The following is a 19,905-nucleotide window of genomic DNA, read 5'->3' on the forward strand; positions in this document are numbered from 1 at the left end:
TGGTCTGTCTGGTTTTATTCTTATTATGACTTTCTGTAACTGGATTGTACAACTGAGCGGCTTGCTGAAATGAGGGCAGTTAAGAAGCAACCACATTGTTGTGGGTCTGGAGTCACATATAGGCCAGACCGGGTAAGGACGGCAGGTTTCCTTTCCTAAAGGACATTAGTGAACCAGATGAGTTTTTAACGACAATCCGGTAATTTCATGGTCACAATTACTGATACAGCAAAGGCTATGGGCCCCGACAACATCCTGGCCGTAGTGCTGAAGCCTTGTGCTCCAGAACTAGCCGCACCTCTAGCCAAACTGTTCCAGTATAGCTACAACACTGGCATCTACCCGACAAAGTGGAAAATTGCCCAGGTATGTCCTGTCCACAAAAGCAGGACAAATCCAATCCGGCCAATCTGCCCCATCAGTCTACTCTCAATCATCAGCAAAGTGATGGAAGGTGGTGCTATCAAGGGGCACTTGCTCACCAATAACCTGCTCACCGATGCTCAGTTTGGGTCCTGCCAGGACCACTCGGCTCCAGACCTCATTACAGCCTTGGTCTAAACATGGGCAAAAGAGCTGAATTCCAGAGGTGAGGTGAGAGTGACTGCCCTTGACATCAAGGCTGCATTTGACCGAGTGTAGCATCAAGGAACCCTAGTAAAATTGAAGCCAATGGGAATCGGGGAAAACTCTCCAGTGGTAGTTGGAGGCCAATCATCTCAGCCCCAGGATATTGCTGCAGGAGTTCCTCAGGGCAGTGTCCTAGGCCCCACCATCTTCAGCTGCTTCATCAATGACCTTCCCTCCATCATAAGGTTCGCTGATGATTGCACAGTGTTCAGTTCCATTCGCAACCCCTCAGATAATGAAGCAGTCCATGCCCGAATGCAGCAAAACTTGGACAACATCCAGGCTTGGGCTGATAAGTGGTAAGTAGCATTCGTGCCAGACAAGTGCCAGGCAATGACCATCTCCAACAAGAGAGAGTCTAACCACCTCCCCTTGACATTTAACATCCTGGGGGTCACCATTGACCAGAAACTTAACTGGAGCAGCCACATAAATACTGTGGCAACAAGAGTCGGTCAGAGGCTGGGTATTTTACGGCGAGTGACTCCCCAAAGCCTTTCCACCATCTATAAGGCACAAGTCAGGAGTGTGATGGAATATTCTCCACTTGCCTGGATGAGTGCAGCTCCAACAACATTCGAGAAGCTTGACACCATCCAGGACAAAGCAGACCACTTCATTGACACTACTTTTTATTCCAGATTTTATTTAATTAACTGAATTTAAATTCCCCAGCTGACGTGGCAGGATTTGAAGTCATGTCTCCAGATGATTAGTCCAGGCCTCTGGATTACTAGTCCAGTAACATAACCACTATGCTACCGTACCCTATGTGAGAGACCTGTTTCATTGAGAATTTTCATCATAACTTTTCCCCTATGGGCAAACCCATTACACTACTTGTAGTACCAGTTACATCTTGCATGTCATACACGCAACTAACTTGGCATCCCACACATCAGGAACAATTGTACTGGTAGGTTTTAAATAGTACTTCTTTCTCTCTAAAATGAAAAGCTACTGTAAAATATTGAAATAATAGATAATTGTCTGCATCTGCAGACACGAGCCTTTGAAACATTCTCCAAACTCTAATTCATTGAGCTCTGTTGGCTCTCAGCAGTTTGACAAGCCGCTGCCGGGTGCAGCTGTCTCACGTATTGAATTACACATCCAGTCCCAGCAAATGTCTTTCTGACAACCAAAACACTGCTCTCTATCTGCCTTTTGACAGAATCTGTTGAGACATCATTTCGAGAGTTGGGTGTGAATATTGAAGACAGCAACGAGTTCAAGCCCCATGCAACCTTTCTGAAGCTCTCCAAAGCACCTATGCTTCGCCGCAAGGTAATAAATAGTTTTATGGTTTCCTGCACTAATTTACGTATAGGTAATTTTCCAAACTTCAGACACAAGACTTTGGCCTCGATATTTGTGGGCAGGTGGGGAGGGAGCAGGGAACGTGGTTGCAGGACCTCATTACCATTTTTTAATTCTTAGTTTCCAGATTGATAGGCTGGCCGGCTGCCAGGCGGGAAAGCCTGTGGTAGAAGGCTGCAGCAGGGGACCGTTGGGAGTGGTCCCTGGCAATCAGGAAAGATTGAGGGGCAGAAGGTGGGGGTCGGACCAGCAATTGGGAGGGAGGGATCATGGAGCAGAAAGGGGGGTTGGACTGGCAATCGAGAGAGGTCTGTGGTGGGGGTGAGCGGGGGGTGGTGGTGGTGGCAGGTCGCAGCTTGAAACTGTGGGGGGGGTTGGCCGATTTGCGGCAGCATGGAGAGGCTGTGATCGGCTGAAGATTTGCTTGAGGGGCTGGGGGGAGCACTCCTGCTCCTCCTGGTTCACGAACAGTGCTATAAAAAGCACTTACCTGCTTGATGTGGCTGCTCCCGTCTCCATTTAGCTGCCGGGTTTCCTGAGCCCTGAAAAACCCACCCAGCCAGTGTTTAGTTTATATCAGGCTCCCAACTGCACTGTGGGAGCTTGATTTAAATAGTATGAGAGCGGGACACAGTCACGCCACACCATAAAAATGGCAGCAGGCGGGTATGCGGCGGGTTGGGGGTCACGCTTTGTGATTTTTAGTTATTAACCACCAACCGCACCCCCCCCCCCCGGCCATGTAGGGGGGTTAATATCGATCCCTTTGTGTCCGATATGAACCTTAAATCATAAGTTGTACTTGCTTGCTCATCCCTCTGGTGAAATTAGATAGTGACCAACCACTGGTCCTTGGTATTAGTGTATATGGGCAAGCCCAATAATTAAAGAAAGTCTAAGATGTGTGTGTCCTTTTTTTAATTCAATTTCACATTTACTTCCTGCTATACAGAACTCTTATTGATACCTGCTTTACTCAATCTCACTGTTGTGTGATAAATGTCCTATATTTTGTAACTAATATCCTCATTCCACTCTGCACATAACCTTTCATCTGCTGTGGAAAGAATATGTGTAGGGTGAAGGAGAACCTGCTTTAGTGCAACATTTGCAGTAGCATTAGAAAATACCCTAGGAGCAAGTTGTCCAAGTGTTCTCTTAGCTACAGGTCAAAGATGCCCTGATGAAACTTGTAGATACTATGAGAAAAAAGAAGGTATTCATAATGTTTCACAAAAAAAAGCTAGACTGGGCAGGATGGATGCAATGGAAGAGATTTTATTATAATTCTACGGTTTGCTGTTGGGGGTCTCTGAATCAACACCAGTGTGACATTTTCCTTGAAGTAGATTCCTCTTGAAGCTGTGCTGATGCATCGTTTGATTTGTTGAGATTATCTGCATTTAACCGATTGGAACCGGACGGAATCATATCTTGTAATATAACAGTGCCAGAGATGTGCAAAGATCTAGTTTTAGTGTTTCTGCCTTTTAACATTAAACTTTTACTTTGCTACAGATCATCTGACTCAATTTAAAAGTTTAAATCTAATTATTATTTCCTGTGAAGTAGTTTTAAATAGTTTTAGAAATTGTAGCAAAGTGTTAGTCCATTTTTTTTTCAAATTTTGACTTGCATGTTTTGTCTTTTTTTATTTAAACACTACCATCTAGTGGCGAATCTGTAAACCACAATTAAGATATCTGTATTAGCCGCCTTGTTTCTAAGTGCCCAGTCCAATATATTTTTAGTATTTGCACCTCAGTAGTTGGGAAGTTCTCCACTAGAATGCTTTTGCCTGTAGCTGATATTGCATCATATGAAAGGTGTCTCATGGTCACTGTAGTCTCCTGGAATTTATTTTGATCGCCTTTTGGAGGGTCAGAGAGGAATTTCTCTTTTTCTCCACCCCCCCCCTCCCCCCTTTAATTGGCCTAGGGACTTATTTGAAAAAATACATTGCTTCTCCCAGGAGAATGTGTGGTTGCTGGTGGGTAGGGGAGGGGTGGTGTTGGGGATTATGATGCTCAATTGCACCACGACTATGGGACAGGGTCGATGGACCAGCTGGTCTTTTCCAGTTCATCATTTTGTACGTTCGTATATCCCCATTACCTTATTCTCTGCTATTTGCTACAGCAAATTTTGAAAAACTACCCAGAGTCTTCCCGCAATCTTTATTTGATTACCATATAAATCAAAAATGTGTGCATGAAATTTGGGCACATGTCCCACAATATCTTCCTACATTTGTGCTTCTCTGCAGAAATTGCTCTTATTTTTGGTGTGCTAATGTTTGACATTCAGTATTTCAATATTACAGTGTTGGCAAATCTTTCAGAAGATTTATTTATAGTCTATAACATTTGACTAGACAGATTTAATTGGGACTGGAGCCTTTTTCTGCTGAAGTATGCAATTTTGTTCAAAAACAATTTAATATCCATTGTGGTCAGAGTTTCAAAAGATAAATCTCAACAACCAGTTCAACTTCTTATCCCCTACATTTTTAAAATAGAAGTTTATCCGGCTGTACATAAATGCAATATCTTGTACAACTTGTGGTAAATGGCACCCGAAAAATAAACCTAAAGCAGGGGATGGGAAAACTGAGAAGAGCAGATTAAATGTGTCTCAACCAAGTTATCAAAGAAAACTTTGTCATTCTCTGTCTTTAAACAGAAAAACTTAGCTGTCAAGGTGTCTCTGGTCACTCTCAGTTTTCCATTGTGTTTTACATCAGGTAGGAAAAGGAAAGATTTTTTATATTATTCGTTCATGGGATGTGGGCGTCGCTGGCGAGGCCAGCATTTATTGCCCATCCCTAATTGCCCTTGAGAAGGTGGTGGTGAGCCGCCTTCTTGAACCGCTGCAGTCCGTGTGGTGAAGGTTCTCCCACAGTGCTGTTAGGGAGTTCTAGGATTTTGACCCAGCGACAATGAAGAAACGGCGATATATTTCCAAGTCGGGATGGTGTGACTTGGAGGGGAACGTGCAGATGGTGGTGTTCCCATGTGCCTGCTGCTCTTGTCCTTCTAGGTGGTAGAGGTCGCGGGTTTGGGAGGTGCTGTCGAAGAAGCCTTGGCGAGTTGCTGCAGTGCATCCTGTGGACGGTACACACTGCAACCACTGTGCGTCGGTGGTGAAGGGAGTGAATGTTTAGGGTGGTGGATGAGGTGCCAATCAAGCGGGCTGCTTTGTCCTGGATGGTTTCGAGCTTCTTGAGTGTTTTTGGAGCTGCACTCATCCAGGCAAGTGGAGAGTATTCCATCACACTCCTGATTTGTGCCTTGTAAATGGTGGAAAGGCTTTGGGGAGTCAGGAAGTGAGTCACTTGCTGCAGAATACCCAGCCTCTGACCTGCTCTTGTAGCCACAGTATTTATGTGGCTGGTCCAGTTAAGTTTCTGATCAATGGTGACCCCCAGGATGGTGGGGGATTCGGCAATGGTAATGCCGTTGAATGTCAAGGGGAGGTGGTTAGACTCTCTCTTGTTGGAGATGGTCATTGCCTGGCACTTGTCTGGCGTGAATATTACTTGCCACTTATCAGCACAAGCCTGGATGTTGTCCAGGTCTCGCTGCATGCAGGCACGGACTGCTTCATTATCTGAGGGGTTGCGAATGGAATTGAACACTGTGCAATCATCAGTGAACATCCCCATTTCTGACCTTATGATGGAAGGTAGGTCATTGATGAAGCAGCTGAAGATGGTTGGGCTTAGGACACTGCCCTGAGGAACTCCTGCAACAATGTCCTGGGGCTGAGATGATTGGCTTCCAACAACCACTACCATCTTCCTTTGTGCTAGGTATGACTCCAGCCACTGGAGAGTTTTCCCTCTGATTCCCATTGACTTCAATTTTACAAGGGCTCCTTGGTGCCACGCTCGGTCAAATGCTGCCTTGATGTCAAGGGCAGTCACTCTCACCTCACCTCTGGAATTCAGCTCTTTTGCCCATGTTTGGACCAAGGCTGTAATGAGGTCTGGTGCCGAGTGGTCCTGGCAGAACCCAAACTGAGCATCGGTGAACAGGTTATTGGTGAGTAAGTGCTGCTTGATAGCACTGTTGACGACACCTTCCATCACTTTGCTGATGATTGAGAGTACACTGATGGGGCGGTAATTGGCCGGATTGGATTTGTGCTGCTTTTTGTCGACAGGATATACCTGGGCAATTTTCCACATTGTCGGGTAGATGCTAGTGTTGTTGCTTTACTGGCACAGTTTGGCTAGAGGCGCGGCTAGTTCTGGAGCACAAGTCTTCAGCACTACAGCGGGGATGTTGTCGGGGTCCATAGCCTTTGCTGCATCCAGTGCACTCAGCTGTTTCTTGATATCACTTGGAGATGGACTAATCTAAATTAAATATCCTACAAAGCTTATGTGATAGAGGAAGAAGGAAGACAGGAAGCTATAATCACCTTTTCACATTTCTGGCTGTATTCATCTACATCATATCCTTGTAGCAGATATTTATATGTGAGCTTACTTCGACGAGCAATTCAAAGTTCCCGTTACTGTTCAAGTCTGGCCCAAAGGTCTCCTTGAGCAGATAAGTATACTTTCCCTGTGAACTAAAATGAAACGCTTATGTGCAAAGTAATCTGGGGTAGTAGTCTGCCAGGGGACCAATGAACCCTTTTCTCTGAGGCACGCACTGGACATAGTATGAATTATCCCTTCACCTTCTTAATCCCGCTGCCTGAAGGCGGTTCTTGCAGACTGTATATCTTGGGCTACGAACTGTGAATCTGGTTTGCTAACTAAAATTAGCATAATCAAAAGTTAAAATGTCTCCAGTTCTGGCCATTCTCTGTAGTGTTAGACTTTTACTTTGGACCAATGTTCGTGACATTAAGTTTATGTGTGAAGTTCGATATTCACTGAGTGTTTCATTAGCCCCAGCTCATTAACTGTCTGGCAAAGCAGAGATTGACTGAAGAAACCTTGCTACCAGGCTCCCAATTATAACCTCTCTTTTCTCTGAAGTCTGAACTGGAACAAAGGAATATAACACAAAGGTAAATTTCCCAATTATGCAACACTGTCAATCAAAGAGGTGTCTAAAAGCCCAGAAACTGCCTGACTGGATTTCTTGGCATGATAGCCTGCTTCAGTGAGTGCCAGCTCCCAGATGAAAGACCAGTCGGTCGTGATCTTTTTTTGTCCAATCCAATTTGTCTGGATCAGGCAGCCCTCTTCAGAGTGATATTAACACAAGATGTCTTTCTTTGTGCAGAGAAAAGCACAGCCTTCCGAATGTAAAGGGGGGGGGGGGGGCATTTTAAACTTGTCACAACACTACCAATCTACAAATTCCCATAAATATGAAAAATATTTTTTGTTTTAAATAACAGAACTCTGATTTTTCAGTCCCTACTTGCACTTTCTTAAACTAATCCAGATAGGATGTGGCAAGTGAATGCATTATCAGAACGAGGTGATGAATGAAGGGCATTCATTTCTTCCAGAACCAAGATGGAATTTGTAATCTAATGTTTAAGAACAAGAATGTTCAAGCTGTGGCCCGAGGCTTATGCCTGCACCTTTGGCTGAGAAAAAGTGTGGCAGGGAGACCTGAACCCGAGCCTGATCAGTATTGAGAAGATAAAAATATTTACCCTAAAATGCAATATATCAGTTGTACTTTATGAAGGTTTTTAATACTGGTGAAACTACTTATGCATTTGGAAAGAACAATGCTTTGCTGACTGGGGAGTACAAGTCACAAGATTTTCTGGTAATAAAGACTGTTCATCTTAACACGAGGGCTCCCAATTTAAATATTTTTGAAATCTTTCTCTTTGCCAAAAAAACAGCCTGCATAACTTGATTTTTCACCTAACTATCCTTCTCCGCACCAGTTAAAGTGGAATGCTGCCCAATTAATCTCCAATTCCTAACATTACTGCATCAGACTAACATGTTTACTGATTTTATTGGTAGAATTGGGAAGAAGCTGTTGCTTTTTGCAATGCCTTCTGGGATGATCGCTGTCTTGCACTCCATAGCTCCATCTCAAAAATTTCCACAGATTTGCTTCCCCATTTAACAAACAGGACAGGTAATGGTTTGACATTTTAAGACAAACAGATTCTCTTTAAAATTAGTATGGTCTTTTGCCTGTTCAAGGAGAGTGTTTCTGTTAAAGGAAATTGGGGGAAAGAGGAATGGAAATTGGGGACCAAGACTAAAAGTGCCAGTAGAAATACCAATGTTTAATGTGCAAAACAAATTTAAAACTTGTGCTAAAACATATGGGTTGGCACTGAATATTAATGCACTGAATTGATGCAGCTAACAGTTATATTGCCCTCCGGTCATCATCTGAACAATGTGGAGTAAGGAGATTCTGCGGCTGGCACCTCTCAGCAGAGGAAAATTAAAATCAGGAGAGTTGTGCTTAAGAAGCCTGTGGTGTATCCTGATGGCTAGGTCTAAGCATATCAGAGGCAGCTGGGAGCAGGCAATGTGTCTATCCTTCAACCACAGGCCAGGAAAATGAAAGAGATTAAAATGACAAGAAAAAAAGAGAAATTTACCAAAACATACTCTCCTATGAAATAAACACTATTATGTTGTGGTAGAGACATGGGTTTACTGTTCTGATTCTTCATGCACTGAGACCGCTGTAGAATCAGCTGAAATTTTTGGTTCACAACAGATGTAGCTGATGTGCTACTAATATAGTGTCTTTGTGCCAGGCACCTCCCTTCAGATTTCCTTCCAAAACCTCAGACCATGATTAATGTGAAATCTGTAAATTTACATAGTATAATAACCTGACTTTTCACATTTACCTGTTACGTTAAATTATATATTTATAAATTCAACAACAACTTGCATTAAAACTACACCTTTTAATGTAGAAAAATGTCTCAAGTCACTTCACATGAGTGTAATCAAACAAAAAGGATCTCGAGCCAAGGAAGGTGCTATTAGGAGGGGTTGGTCAAGGAGGTGGAACTTAAGGATGGAGGTGGAGGGGTTTAGGGAGGGAATAACAGAGCATTGGGCCTAGGCGGCTGGAGGCATAGCCGCCAATGGTGGTGCAAAGGGAGAGGAATACACAAGAGAACAGTCAGAGGAACACAAGAATTTAGGAGGAGGGGTTGTAAGGCTGGAGGAGGCTACAGAAATAGAGAAAGGTGAAACCATGAAGGGATTTAAACATTCAAGATGAGAATTTTAAATTTCAGGCATTGGGAGACCAGGGGCTAATGTAGGTCAGCGAAGATGGGGATGAAGGATGAGCAAGACTTGATGTGGATAGAATATGGCAGCAGAGTTTTGGATGAAGTTTACAAGAGGATGAGAGGCCTGACAATAAAGTATAGGAATCGTCGAAGACTGGAGGTGACATTTATAGAATCTTACAGCACAGGAGGCGGCTATTCCCCCATCGTGCCTGTGCCGGTTCTTTGAAAGAGCTGTCCAATTAGTCCCACTCCTCTGCTCTTTCCCCATTGTTCTACAGATTTTTCCTTTCAAGTATTTATCCAATTCCCTTTTGAAAGTTACTATTGAATCTGCCTCCAACACCATTTCTGGCATGGATGAGGGTTTCTGCAGCAGAGGGGCTAAGTCAGGATGGAGACTGGCGATGTTAGAGGTGGAAGTAGGCAGACTTTGTGATGGAGAGGATATGAGGTCAGAATCTCAGCTCAGGGTCGAAATAGGATGCTGAGATTGCGAACTGTCTGAGACAGTGGCCGGGGAGGGGGATGTATTTGATGACAAGGGTACGGAGTTTTTGGCGGGGGCCAAGGACAATGGGTTGATCTTTCCAGTGTTGTACAGAAGGAAATTGTAGCTCATCCAAGACTAGATAGCTGATGAGCAACCCGTTAGCAGAGGCAGTGGAGAGGTCAAGAGAGATGGGTGTCGTGACCCCACGTCTGAGGGTACCGTCGCCAAGGGGCAGCTATTTGTTGCAGAAGAGGAGAGGTCCAACAATAGATCCTTGGGGCACTCCAGATATAATAGTGCCGGGACGGGAAGAGAAGCCATTGCTGGAGATACTCTGGCTACCATCAGATAGGTAAGAATGATATCAAGTAGGGGCAATCCCATTCAGCTGGACAATGGAGGCGAGGTGGTGGAGCAGGATGATATGCTTGACCATCTCAAAGGCTGAAGAGAGGATGAGGCGGGATAATGCACTATGGCCACAGTCACAGTGGATGTCACTTGTCACTTTGGTCAGGGCTGTTTAGTGCTGTGGCAGGAACGGGAAGCAGATGGGAGAGATTCAAACAAGGGGCCCGATATTGGCAGTGGGGGGGTCGACTGGGCGCGTGGGTAATGCGCCCTGTGAATTTGGGGTGCTCCGCACGCGATCGCAGCCTAATTGATGGTACTTACACGTACTTCTGGGTTTCCTGTTCCAGACCTGCGCAGCGGGCGCACTGCGCACCCGCATCACAGGCTGTCAGCAGGAGGAGCCCTATTTAAAGGGGCAGTCCTCCAATGCTCCTCCTGCAGCAAAGAACCAATTTTGGAGCGTGGAGCAGGCCAGAGGCAAGGCTGCTCCAAGGTTCTCTGACTCCTCACTCCAGGTGCTGCTCGATGGGGGGAGGAGGACGAGGGAAATTCTGTTCCCATCTGATGGGAAGAGGTGGCCTCCCTCTGCCACCAAGAAGGCCTGGTTGGAGGTGGCCGAGGAGGTCAGCAGCAGTGGCAATGTGTGCCGAATCTGGGTCCAGTGCAGGAAGCGCTTTAATGACCTAACCAAGTCAGCCAAAGTGAATATACTTTCGCATTCTCCCACACTCCATCTTCCACATCACCTCCACCACCACACAACTCTTTCTGCACTGCCACCACAATGCTCTCGCATCACTCCTCACATCCACTCAACTATCATCCTCACCTTGCCTGCACTTATTCACCGCCCCAGTTTCCATTCGAACACTACCACGCAACCCAATCCTCATACAATCTCATGGCTATGTCTCTCACACACCCTCCTATGCATCTCCCTCACGTTCACCCCCACCCACACCAATGCATGCAGCGGGTCACCATGCAACCATCACTCAACCACGCCTCTCTGTGTTTTGCCTTGATAGGAGAAGAGATGCCAGAATGCCTGGGAGAGGGCAAGGACCGGAGGGGGCCCGCCACACCAGGTGATCTTAATGGACGCAGAGCAGCAGGCATTGAAAGTAAGCCTGACGCCAAGACTGGGAGTGCACAAGCGGCTGGTGACCGAAATCTAACACTCAGAACTCATGATAATGAATGATCTTAGCATCACTTGGCATCTGCAGCACCTCAACATCTGTCCACATGCTTAATATTGCTTTCTGTTCTCTTGCAGGGCCATCTGCAAGCGCCGTGACTGCGGAGGGCGATTCCTCAGAGGACCTGACAGCCTCTGGGGGTGCATCGTCACATCTGAGCCAGCCATCCACCAGCGCAGATACACACACTTCGGTGGGTCTCTGTCCTCCCTTAGTTGGGCTTGCACATGGTGAGTCACCACGCACGTGAGCACGAGCAGACCCTGGTGGCAGGGGCAGCTGCGGAGAGTCCGCGTCGTGGGAGCACTCTTCTCCAGGCTCTGCTCAGCTGGACCCAGATGCTGAACCTTGGAGGCCAGCCATGAAAAGTAGAGTCATCGAGGGCCAGCAGCCCATTGCCGAGGTACTGGAACAGTTGCCATGCGCACTCTCCACAATCGCGCAGGGCATGGAGGAGTCCAACTCCTGCATGAGTGGAATACTGTCACAGGGACGTGAAGGCATCTCTGAGATAGTGTCGCAGGTAGGTGCAGGAATGTCTGCGATGGAGGAAAGGCTAGCCTCCAACGAGCTTCAAGCGCAGCTCAAAAATGAGTTCATTCAGGCCCTGACAATGACCGTTCAGATTCAGGGTGAGCAACATTCAGCCACCTTAAACAGGCTGACAGATACCTTACAACTGGCCTTCCAAAGCTTCATACAAGTCCTCCAAACTGTTGTCCAGCAGGGTGGAAGGAGTGATGTGGGTCTGGGCCAGGAGAGGGATGATGGTGAATGGGGACATGGAAGTGGGGATGCCACTCAAAGCGCTTCCATGTCTCACCCGTTGCCTCCCTCTCAACCAGTACCCGCAATGCTGCCCCCTCTCCAGGTGGCCGAGTCTGCCCCTGCACAGGTGCAGGTGGAGCAGTCTTTCGAGGGGCCCTCACGGGCACCGAAACCCAGAGGGCGTCCACGCAAAGCACCTTATCGATCAGGGCATGGACAAGAGCAACCTGCCACTATCTCTGCTGAAGCCACAGGGGTAGCACCACATAGGGGTTCCCATAAACGTAAGGCGAAGGTTTTGTGAGCACAAAGGGGATGCACAAGGGTGTAAGACAAAATGTCATATTTTTGATTTACTTTCGTTTGTTTTGCAAAAATACATAAAAATTTGTTATCACCACTGCTGCCACATCTTTCCAAATCTTGTCTGGCTTGTGCAATAATTCCCTTTCCTGAGGATCACCATGAAGACCCACACCTGATGCCACCCATTGTGTCACTGCAGAGTGGGTGCAGGTGTATTTGCAGGGCTCTTTTGTGCAGACGACTGAGAGATGCCGGCGATGTCCCCGGTGGCACCCTGTGTCAGAGTGACAGAGTGGCCTCCTGCAATGAGTGAGGGTCTCCCGCCCCCGCCACCTGTCAAATGGACCTTTGCAGCTCCTACTGGCTGGTGGCTGCAACACGTCCATTTCAACTGGGAGTGTTTTCCCCCAGTACGGGAAACACGCTTAATTTGGATGAAAATCCCACCCCTCCTATAAAATCCTCCAATTCAGGTCTCCTAACGACCTGAAGTATCAAAATAATTGGTTTAATTGGGATCCCGCCAGCTTTAATTGCCGGTGGGAGTCCCGCATGCAGTGGCTGTGCGCGCATCTAAGCACGTCATTGGGGAACCTGGAAGTGGGCGGGTTGGAGCCGGGCTCCGGACCCGCCCCAGGAATCCCCAATTTTCGGAGCCCCCCCCCCCCCCTCGCCACGAACGCACCCGCTCGGCCATCCTAAAATCGACCCCAAGGAGTTTCAGGAAAGATGTGCACAATTTGGGAGGCAACAACACGTCCTGGACTCTGGAGCGGGAATGGAGGTGAAGCAGTAGTTCAAGTTTGATGTACAACATAAATCAGTATTTTAATAGAGAAATAGATATGTATTCAGTTTTTTCTTGTGACCATAAGGTTAACAGTCATGTGATCAATCCTGTTTCATTTAACTTATGAATTCCTTTTATTTTTTTTTAAACTTGCCATAAGCTTTCTATTCTGTTCAGAATCGGAAGTTTGTCATTGGTGGCTTGAACCTCATGTACGGCTATTGCAGTTTCTGTCCTATGTAGAAAACCTGCATTCATTTTACAACTGTATGCATTTTAGGAAGTACAGTAGTTCAATCCAAAGCACAAACATTTTCTTGTAATATTTTTTAACTAGCCCATTTGAGATGCTATCGTGCACAGCAATTAGAATGGTATTGATGACCAGTGTATTTTACAATGGAAAACTTCGCATTCAGCAATGTATATAGGAGCCACTGATTTACTTGTCGAGTTATTTATAATGGTCAAATGCATTTGTAGGATGCATTTTTAAAAAAAAACTAGATCTTCCATGCTATTGCTCAAAATAGATGATATACCCTCTGTCTTGCTTGTCTGTTCCCTTAGGTTATGCTCAAGTGGTAGGAGATTTTTATCAGTATTTGGAAGATTCCCTTACCATCCCAGCTTTTCTGTTTAAAAAATGTAATAATTCCATCAAACACTGCTTTCACTAGTAGACTATGTAAAGCAATAAGCTATGTATTCTGGTTCTGATATGTACTTTTTAAAAAAAGATAAAGAGAAATAAAATTCAGTAAGGTTAATGTTTTAAAATGTAATGGCAGTAGAGCATACTTAATGTTGATGATTTGATCCAAGATCACAGAATCATAGAATGGTTACAGCAGAGAAGGAGGCCATTCGGCCTATCGAGCCTGTGCTGGCTCTTTGTAACAGTAATCCATTTAGTCCCATTCCCCTGCTCTTTCCCTGTAGTCCTGTAAATTTTTTCCCTTTGAGTATTTATCCAATTCCTTTTTGAAAGCCACGATTGAATCTGCTTCCACCACACTTTCAGGCAGCATATTCCAGATCATAACTGCTCGCTGCGCAAATAAACGTTTTTCCTCATGTCACCTTTGGTTCTTTTGCCAATCACCTTAAATCTGTGCCCTCTGGTTCTCAACCCTTCCGCCAATAGGAACAGTTTCTCTTTATTTACTTTATTTTACTTATTTATTTACTTTATCTAAACCCTTCCTGGTTTTGAACACTTCTATCAAATCTCCTCTTAACCTTCTCTGCTCTAAGGAGAACAACCCCAGCTTCTCCAGTCTATCCACGTAACTGAAGTCCATCATCCCTGCAACCATTCTAGTAAATCTCTTCTGCATCCTCTCTAAGGCCTTCACATCCTTCCTAAAGTGCGGTGCCCAGAATTGGACACAATACTCCAGTTGTGGCCGAACCAGTGTTTTAGAAAGGTTCAACATAATTTCCTTGCTTTTGTACTTTTTGCCTCTTTATATAGCCCAGGATCCCATATGCTTTTTTAACCGCTTTCTCAACCTGTCCTGCCACCTTCAAAGATTTGTGCACAGAAACCCCAGGTCTCTCTGTTCCTCCACCCACTTTAGAATTGTGCCATTTAGTTTATATTGCCTCTCCTCATGCTTCCTGCCAAAATGTATCACTTCGCATTTCTCTGCGTTAAATTTCATCTGCCATGGGTCTGCCCGTTCCACCTATGTCCTCTTGAAGTCTATTACTATCCTCGTCACTGTTTACTACCCTTCCAAGTTTTGTCATCTGCAGATTGAGAAATTGTGCCCTGTACACCCAAGTCCAAGGGATTAATATATATTAAACAAAGCAGTGGTCCCAGCACTGACCCCTGAGGAACACCACTTCCTCCAGTCTGAAAAACCGTTCACCGCAACTCTCTATTTCACGTCACTTAACCAATTTCATATCTATGCTGCCACTGCCCCTTTTATTCCAGGTGCTTCAATTCTTACAAGCCTATTATGTGGCACTTTATCAAATGCCTTTTTGAAAGTCCATATACACATCAACTGCATTGCCCTCATCTACCCTCTCTGTTTCCTCATGAAGAAACTCTATCAAGTTAGTTAAACACGACTTGCCTTTAACAAATCCGTGCTGGCTTTCCTTTTATTAATCCACACTTGTCCAAGTGACTATTAATTTTGTCCCGGATTATCGTTTCTAAAAGCTTCCCCATCACCGAGGTTAAACTCACTGGCCTGTAATTGCTGGGTTTATCCTTTTTTGAACAAGGGTGTAACATTTGCAATTCTCCAGTCCTCTGGCACCACCCCCATATCTAAGGACGATTGGAAGATTATGGCCAGCACCTCTGCAATTTCCATCCTTACTTCCCTCAGCAACCTAGGATGCACCTGACCAGGTGACTTATCTACTTTAAGTACAGCCAGCCTTTCTAGTACCTTCTCCATCAATTTTTAGCCCATCCAGTATCTCAACTACCTCCTCTTTTGCTGTGATTTTGGCAGCATCTTCTTCCTTGGTAAAGACACATGCAAAGTACTCATTTAGTACCTCAGCTATGCCTTCCGCCTCCATGCTTAGATCTCCTTTTTGGTCCCTAATTGGTCCCACCCCTCTTACTACCTGCTTACCATTTTTATGCCTATAGAAGACTTTTGAATTCCTTTTTATGTTAGCTGTCAGTCTATTCTCATACACTCTTTGCCCCTCTTATTTCCTTTTTCACTTCTTCCTCTGTACTTTCTATATTCGGGCTGTTTCTCATTGTTTGACTACAGTTTTGCCTGCCAATCTTCGATTCCAATTTTCCTAGGCCAGATTGGTTCTCAACCCATTGAAACTGGCCCTCCTCCAATTCAGTATTTTTACTCTAAATTACTCCTTGTCCTTTTCCATAACTAATCTAAACCTTATGATACTATGATCACTGTTCCCTAAATGTTCCCTACTGACAATTGTTCCTCTTGACCCACTTCATTCCCCAGAACTAGATCCAGCAATGCCTCTTTCCTCGTTGAGCCGGAAACATACTGATCTACAAATCAATGGGGGATGACAAGCATTCAGGAAGCAATGTAGCCTATGAATATGGTCAAACTAGTATTTAGATTGTATTAAAAACCGATAATTTGATCAGATCATTTCTGGTACCCCTATACTGATACAGACCAATTCTAAAACAGTAGATTTATAATGAAGCTAAGGCTTTTCTAGTTATGTTGTTTTCTATTTCAGGGCTTTCGAAAAATCTGCCCAGATCTCTACAAGGAATATGAAAATGCTATCTTTGGCACGGAAATATTTACACGCATTGATCTCTGCTCAATGCACAAGAAAAAGCAGCCCTCTGGTTATTACCATTGTGAGAGCTCAATAACTGTAGGTACGTGTGATGATACCATAATTGATCAAATGAAAACATTAAGCTTATCTTTGCAGAAAGTGTCTTCAACTTCAGAAAAAGTAATAGGCAATATTTCTGCAACAAAGAATCCAGTCATTCAAGCAATGATCAGCAGTGAGATTTTAGAAGACAAAGTGAACAGCAAGGGTGAGGTTGCTAAAGTTACTGTGACAGTGCATCCAGGAAAGATGGTAAGAGTTTGAAAGATACAAGTACAGCCAGAGCAGACAAAGGAAATGAGATGATAGATGCTGATCTAAAAACTGTTGATGAAGCATTGATTACAAGTGACCGAGTAAACACCTGCCAACATCGCTTGAGACCAGATAGAATAATGGAAAAATTAATGCAAATTCAGATGTCCAGTCTGTGATGATTCCAGCTAGTGATGTAGCAACATAAGAAAAGTTAGCAGATATTTTGTTTTTTCTTAATGACACAGAAGCGAGAGATCTGCAGCTAACCGATAATCACTTGAATGGACATATGGAAATAGTTTTCTTTTTACCATCAGTCTAGTTAAATGGAGGAAAAAGTAGAAAAACTAGTAAATAATAAAGAACCTGGTCAGGCTGAGGAAATGAACACTTCCTTTTCATTAAGTGAAGAATGCTTGAAAAGTGAAAACAATCTTGATTTCTCTTTTGAGGGAGTGAGCACCACCAGGGAGAGAAATGAGGCTTTTACATGAAACCAAAATACTAGTTTCTTCATGCGTCCTCAAAAAGGGGGGATCTTTACCATTGCAGAAAGAAGTCAATATAGAAAGGAAACCAAGTAAGAATAACACAGCATGTAAAACAGTGTGGAAGCAAATATATTAGACAAAAACTCATCTCCAGAAATGAGTTGTGTAATCAGGCAGCAATCTTTGCATTAAAAGAAATAAAAAGTACAGATGCGAAGGAGGGTTTGTTGAGGAAGAAAAATTATCAGATTCATTTAAATGTGGCCAATACTGCAGGAGGGCTGACGGTGCCATCTGACTTGTCAAACCTTGACATAGCTATGAAGGTGAAGCACGATGACCTCCAGCTTTATGAGGGAATAACAGAAAATACGGCTACTCTCGTACCAAAGAACTGTCAACCAACGACCATACTACTCTTGCAAATGAATTTCCTACTGAAAAGGCACACAGTTTCGCTGAGCCTGTTCAGTATGGTGGTCGTGGAAATGTTTGTTGCATAGCAGAGAATGCTTGTTGCATAGCAGAGAATGCTTTTCATGGAGTGGATCAAAATCTCTACTTTCTGTCTGCAGATGGCAATGGGAGAAAAGACTCTAGCTTGCAACAGTTAGCAGAGGATGCTCAGACCAGTGCAGTGGCTTCCAAACCAGAAGGTAAGTGTTTATACAAGGATCTGAAGAGAATTGAGGATATAAAACTGATTCATGGCTGAGAGTTTATTCAGTGAGTAGCTGATCTCTGGCTGGAATGAAGGTAGGGTGCTACAATTCTGGGTAAGAGAAGAGAAAATCTGCCAGGGTTCCTGCATGTTATCCAGCAATCGTCCTAGAAATGTACACGTGGACTTTTAGGTGAGGACCGAATTGAGCTCAGCTGTCAGGTCTTCTAGAAACAAATAGCCCACTGATGCTCACATGAATAATATGCAATTGGGGGAGATACCTGAATATGATGAGTTTGTAGAATCATAATTCAGTAAGGAATCAATGCCTTCAGGAGGGGAGAAAACTAATAAAACAGGAAATAAACCTCTTCAAGCTGATGTAATGAGTTCAGATGTTTTTCAGTAGCTCTGGAAATTTTTTTTATTTGACATGGAACTAATAGTTTTTATATAATTGAGTTTCAGAATAAACACTGGCTGCAAATTCAATTGCACAATTTGTCTCGTTATTGCCAGATTTGCTTGTACCATGTCAAGCAACTAGTGGGGTACCGCAAGGATCGGTGCTTGGGCCTCAGCTATTTACAATCTATATTAATGACTTAGATGAAGGGACCTAATGTAATATATTCAAGTTTGCTGATGGTACAAAGCTATGTAGGAAAGTAAGCAGTGAGGAGCACACAAAGAGCCTGCAAAGGGATATAGACAGGTTAAGTGAGTGGACAAGAACGTGACAGATTGAGTATAATGTGGGGAAATGTGCGGTTATTCACTTTGGTAGGAAGAATAGAAAAACAGAATATTTTTTAAATGGTGAGAAACTATTAAGTGTTGGTGTCCAGAGAGACTTAGGTGTCCTGGTAAAAGAAACACAAAATGTTAGCATGCAAGTACAGCAGGCAGTTAGGAAGGCAAATGGCATGTAGGCCTTTATTGCAAGGGGGTTGGAGTACAAGAGTAAGGAAGTCTTACTACAATTATACAGGGCTTTGGTGAGACCTCACCTGGAGTACTGCATACAGTTTTGGTCTCCTTATCTAAGGAAGGATATATTTGCCTTAGAGGCAGTGCAATGGAGGTTTACTAGATTAATTCCTGGGATGAGTGGGTTGTCCTATGAGGAGAGGTTGAGTAGAATGGGCCTATACTGTCTGGAGTTTAGAAGAATGAGAGGTGATTTCATTGAAACACATAAGATTTTGAGGGGTCTTGACAGGGTAGATGCTGAAAGGTTGTTTCACCTGACTGGAGAGTCTAGAACTAGAGGGTATAGTCGCAGGATAAGGGGTCGACCAATTAAGACTGAGATGAGGAGGAATTTCTTTACTCAGAGGGTTGTGAATCTTTGGAATGCTCTACACCCCAGAGGGTTGTGGATGCTGAGTTGTTGAGTATATTCAAGGCTGAGATTGATTTTTGGACTCTAGGGGAATCAAGGGATATGGGGATCGGGCAAAAAAGTGGAGTTGAGGTTGAAGATCAGCCATGATCTGATTGAATGGTGGAGCAGGCTCGAGGGGCCATACGGCCTACTCCCGCTCCTATTTCTTATGTTCTTAAGTATTGCCATGCTCAACTCTCTGCAGCCAAATCCTTCTTCTAATCTAGGAATGTCCTGGAGAGAAAGGACAACCCAGGGCTCCTGTTTCTCCTTGACAAACTACCTCCTCAACACCTTTTTCTCTATCCTCTAATATCCAGTGCAAAGAACTCATGGAAATTGTTAACTCCTAAGATTGCTACCTCCCCTTTTGCAGCATCAAAGGGGAATGTTATAAATTTCAGATCTACTTTAGATATTTTGGGTTCAGTGGTGCTAGTCACTCCTACAAGCAGATCCTGTGTCTCCTGCATTCAGAAGTTTGCCTGTACTGTCCAATATTTAATTTCACAATAGCGCCTCCTGGGGGTGTAACCTTGTGATCCGATCTGAATATAGTGTTCTTCATATGTGCCCTCATATTTGCTTCTCCAGTCTTTTACATCAGCCAATATTGCAGTATGACCTACATCTGGCTTGGCTCCTGTGTATGCACAAGAGAACGTAGTCTGGTCAAATGCACAAAACAAGATTGAAGCTCTATAGCACAAGAAGGTCTTTA

At 44.3% G+C, this 19,905-nt stretch overlaps 1 protein-coding gene across 3 annotated transcripts in view; it reads left to right on the top strand.

Moving 5' to 3' along the window:
• Nucleotides 1-19,905, top strand: part of LOC137306771 (A-kinase anchor protein 7-like) — a 54,930-nt gene that overhangs the window by 31,353 nt on the left and 3,672 nt on the right. For all 3 annotated transcript variants that reach the window (XM_067976143.1, XM_067976152.1, XM_067976161.1), the window contains 3 exons: nt 1,805-1,917; nt 16,277-16,424; nt 17,709-17,789. In XM_067976143.1, coding sequence (XP_067832244.1) covers nt 1,805-1,917; nt 16,277-16,424; nt 17,709-17,789 — 342 coding nt within the window. The remainder of the gene's footprint in view (nt 1-1,804; nt 1,918-16,276; nt 16,425-17,708; nt 17,790-19,905) is intronic.

This window comes from Heptranchias perlo, chromosome 3 (assembly GCF_035084215.1).
Source record: "Heptranchias perlo isolate sHepPer1 chromosome 3, sHepPer1.hap1, whole genome shotgun sequence".
NCBI classification, from domain to species: domain Eukaryota; kingdom Metazoa; phylum Chordata; class Chondrichthyes; order Hexanchiformes; family Hexanchidae; genus Heptranchias; species Heptranchias perlo.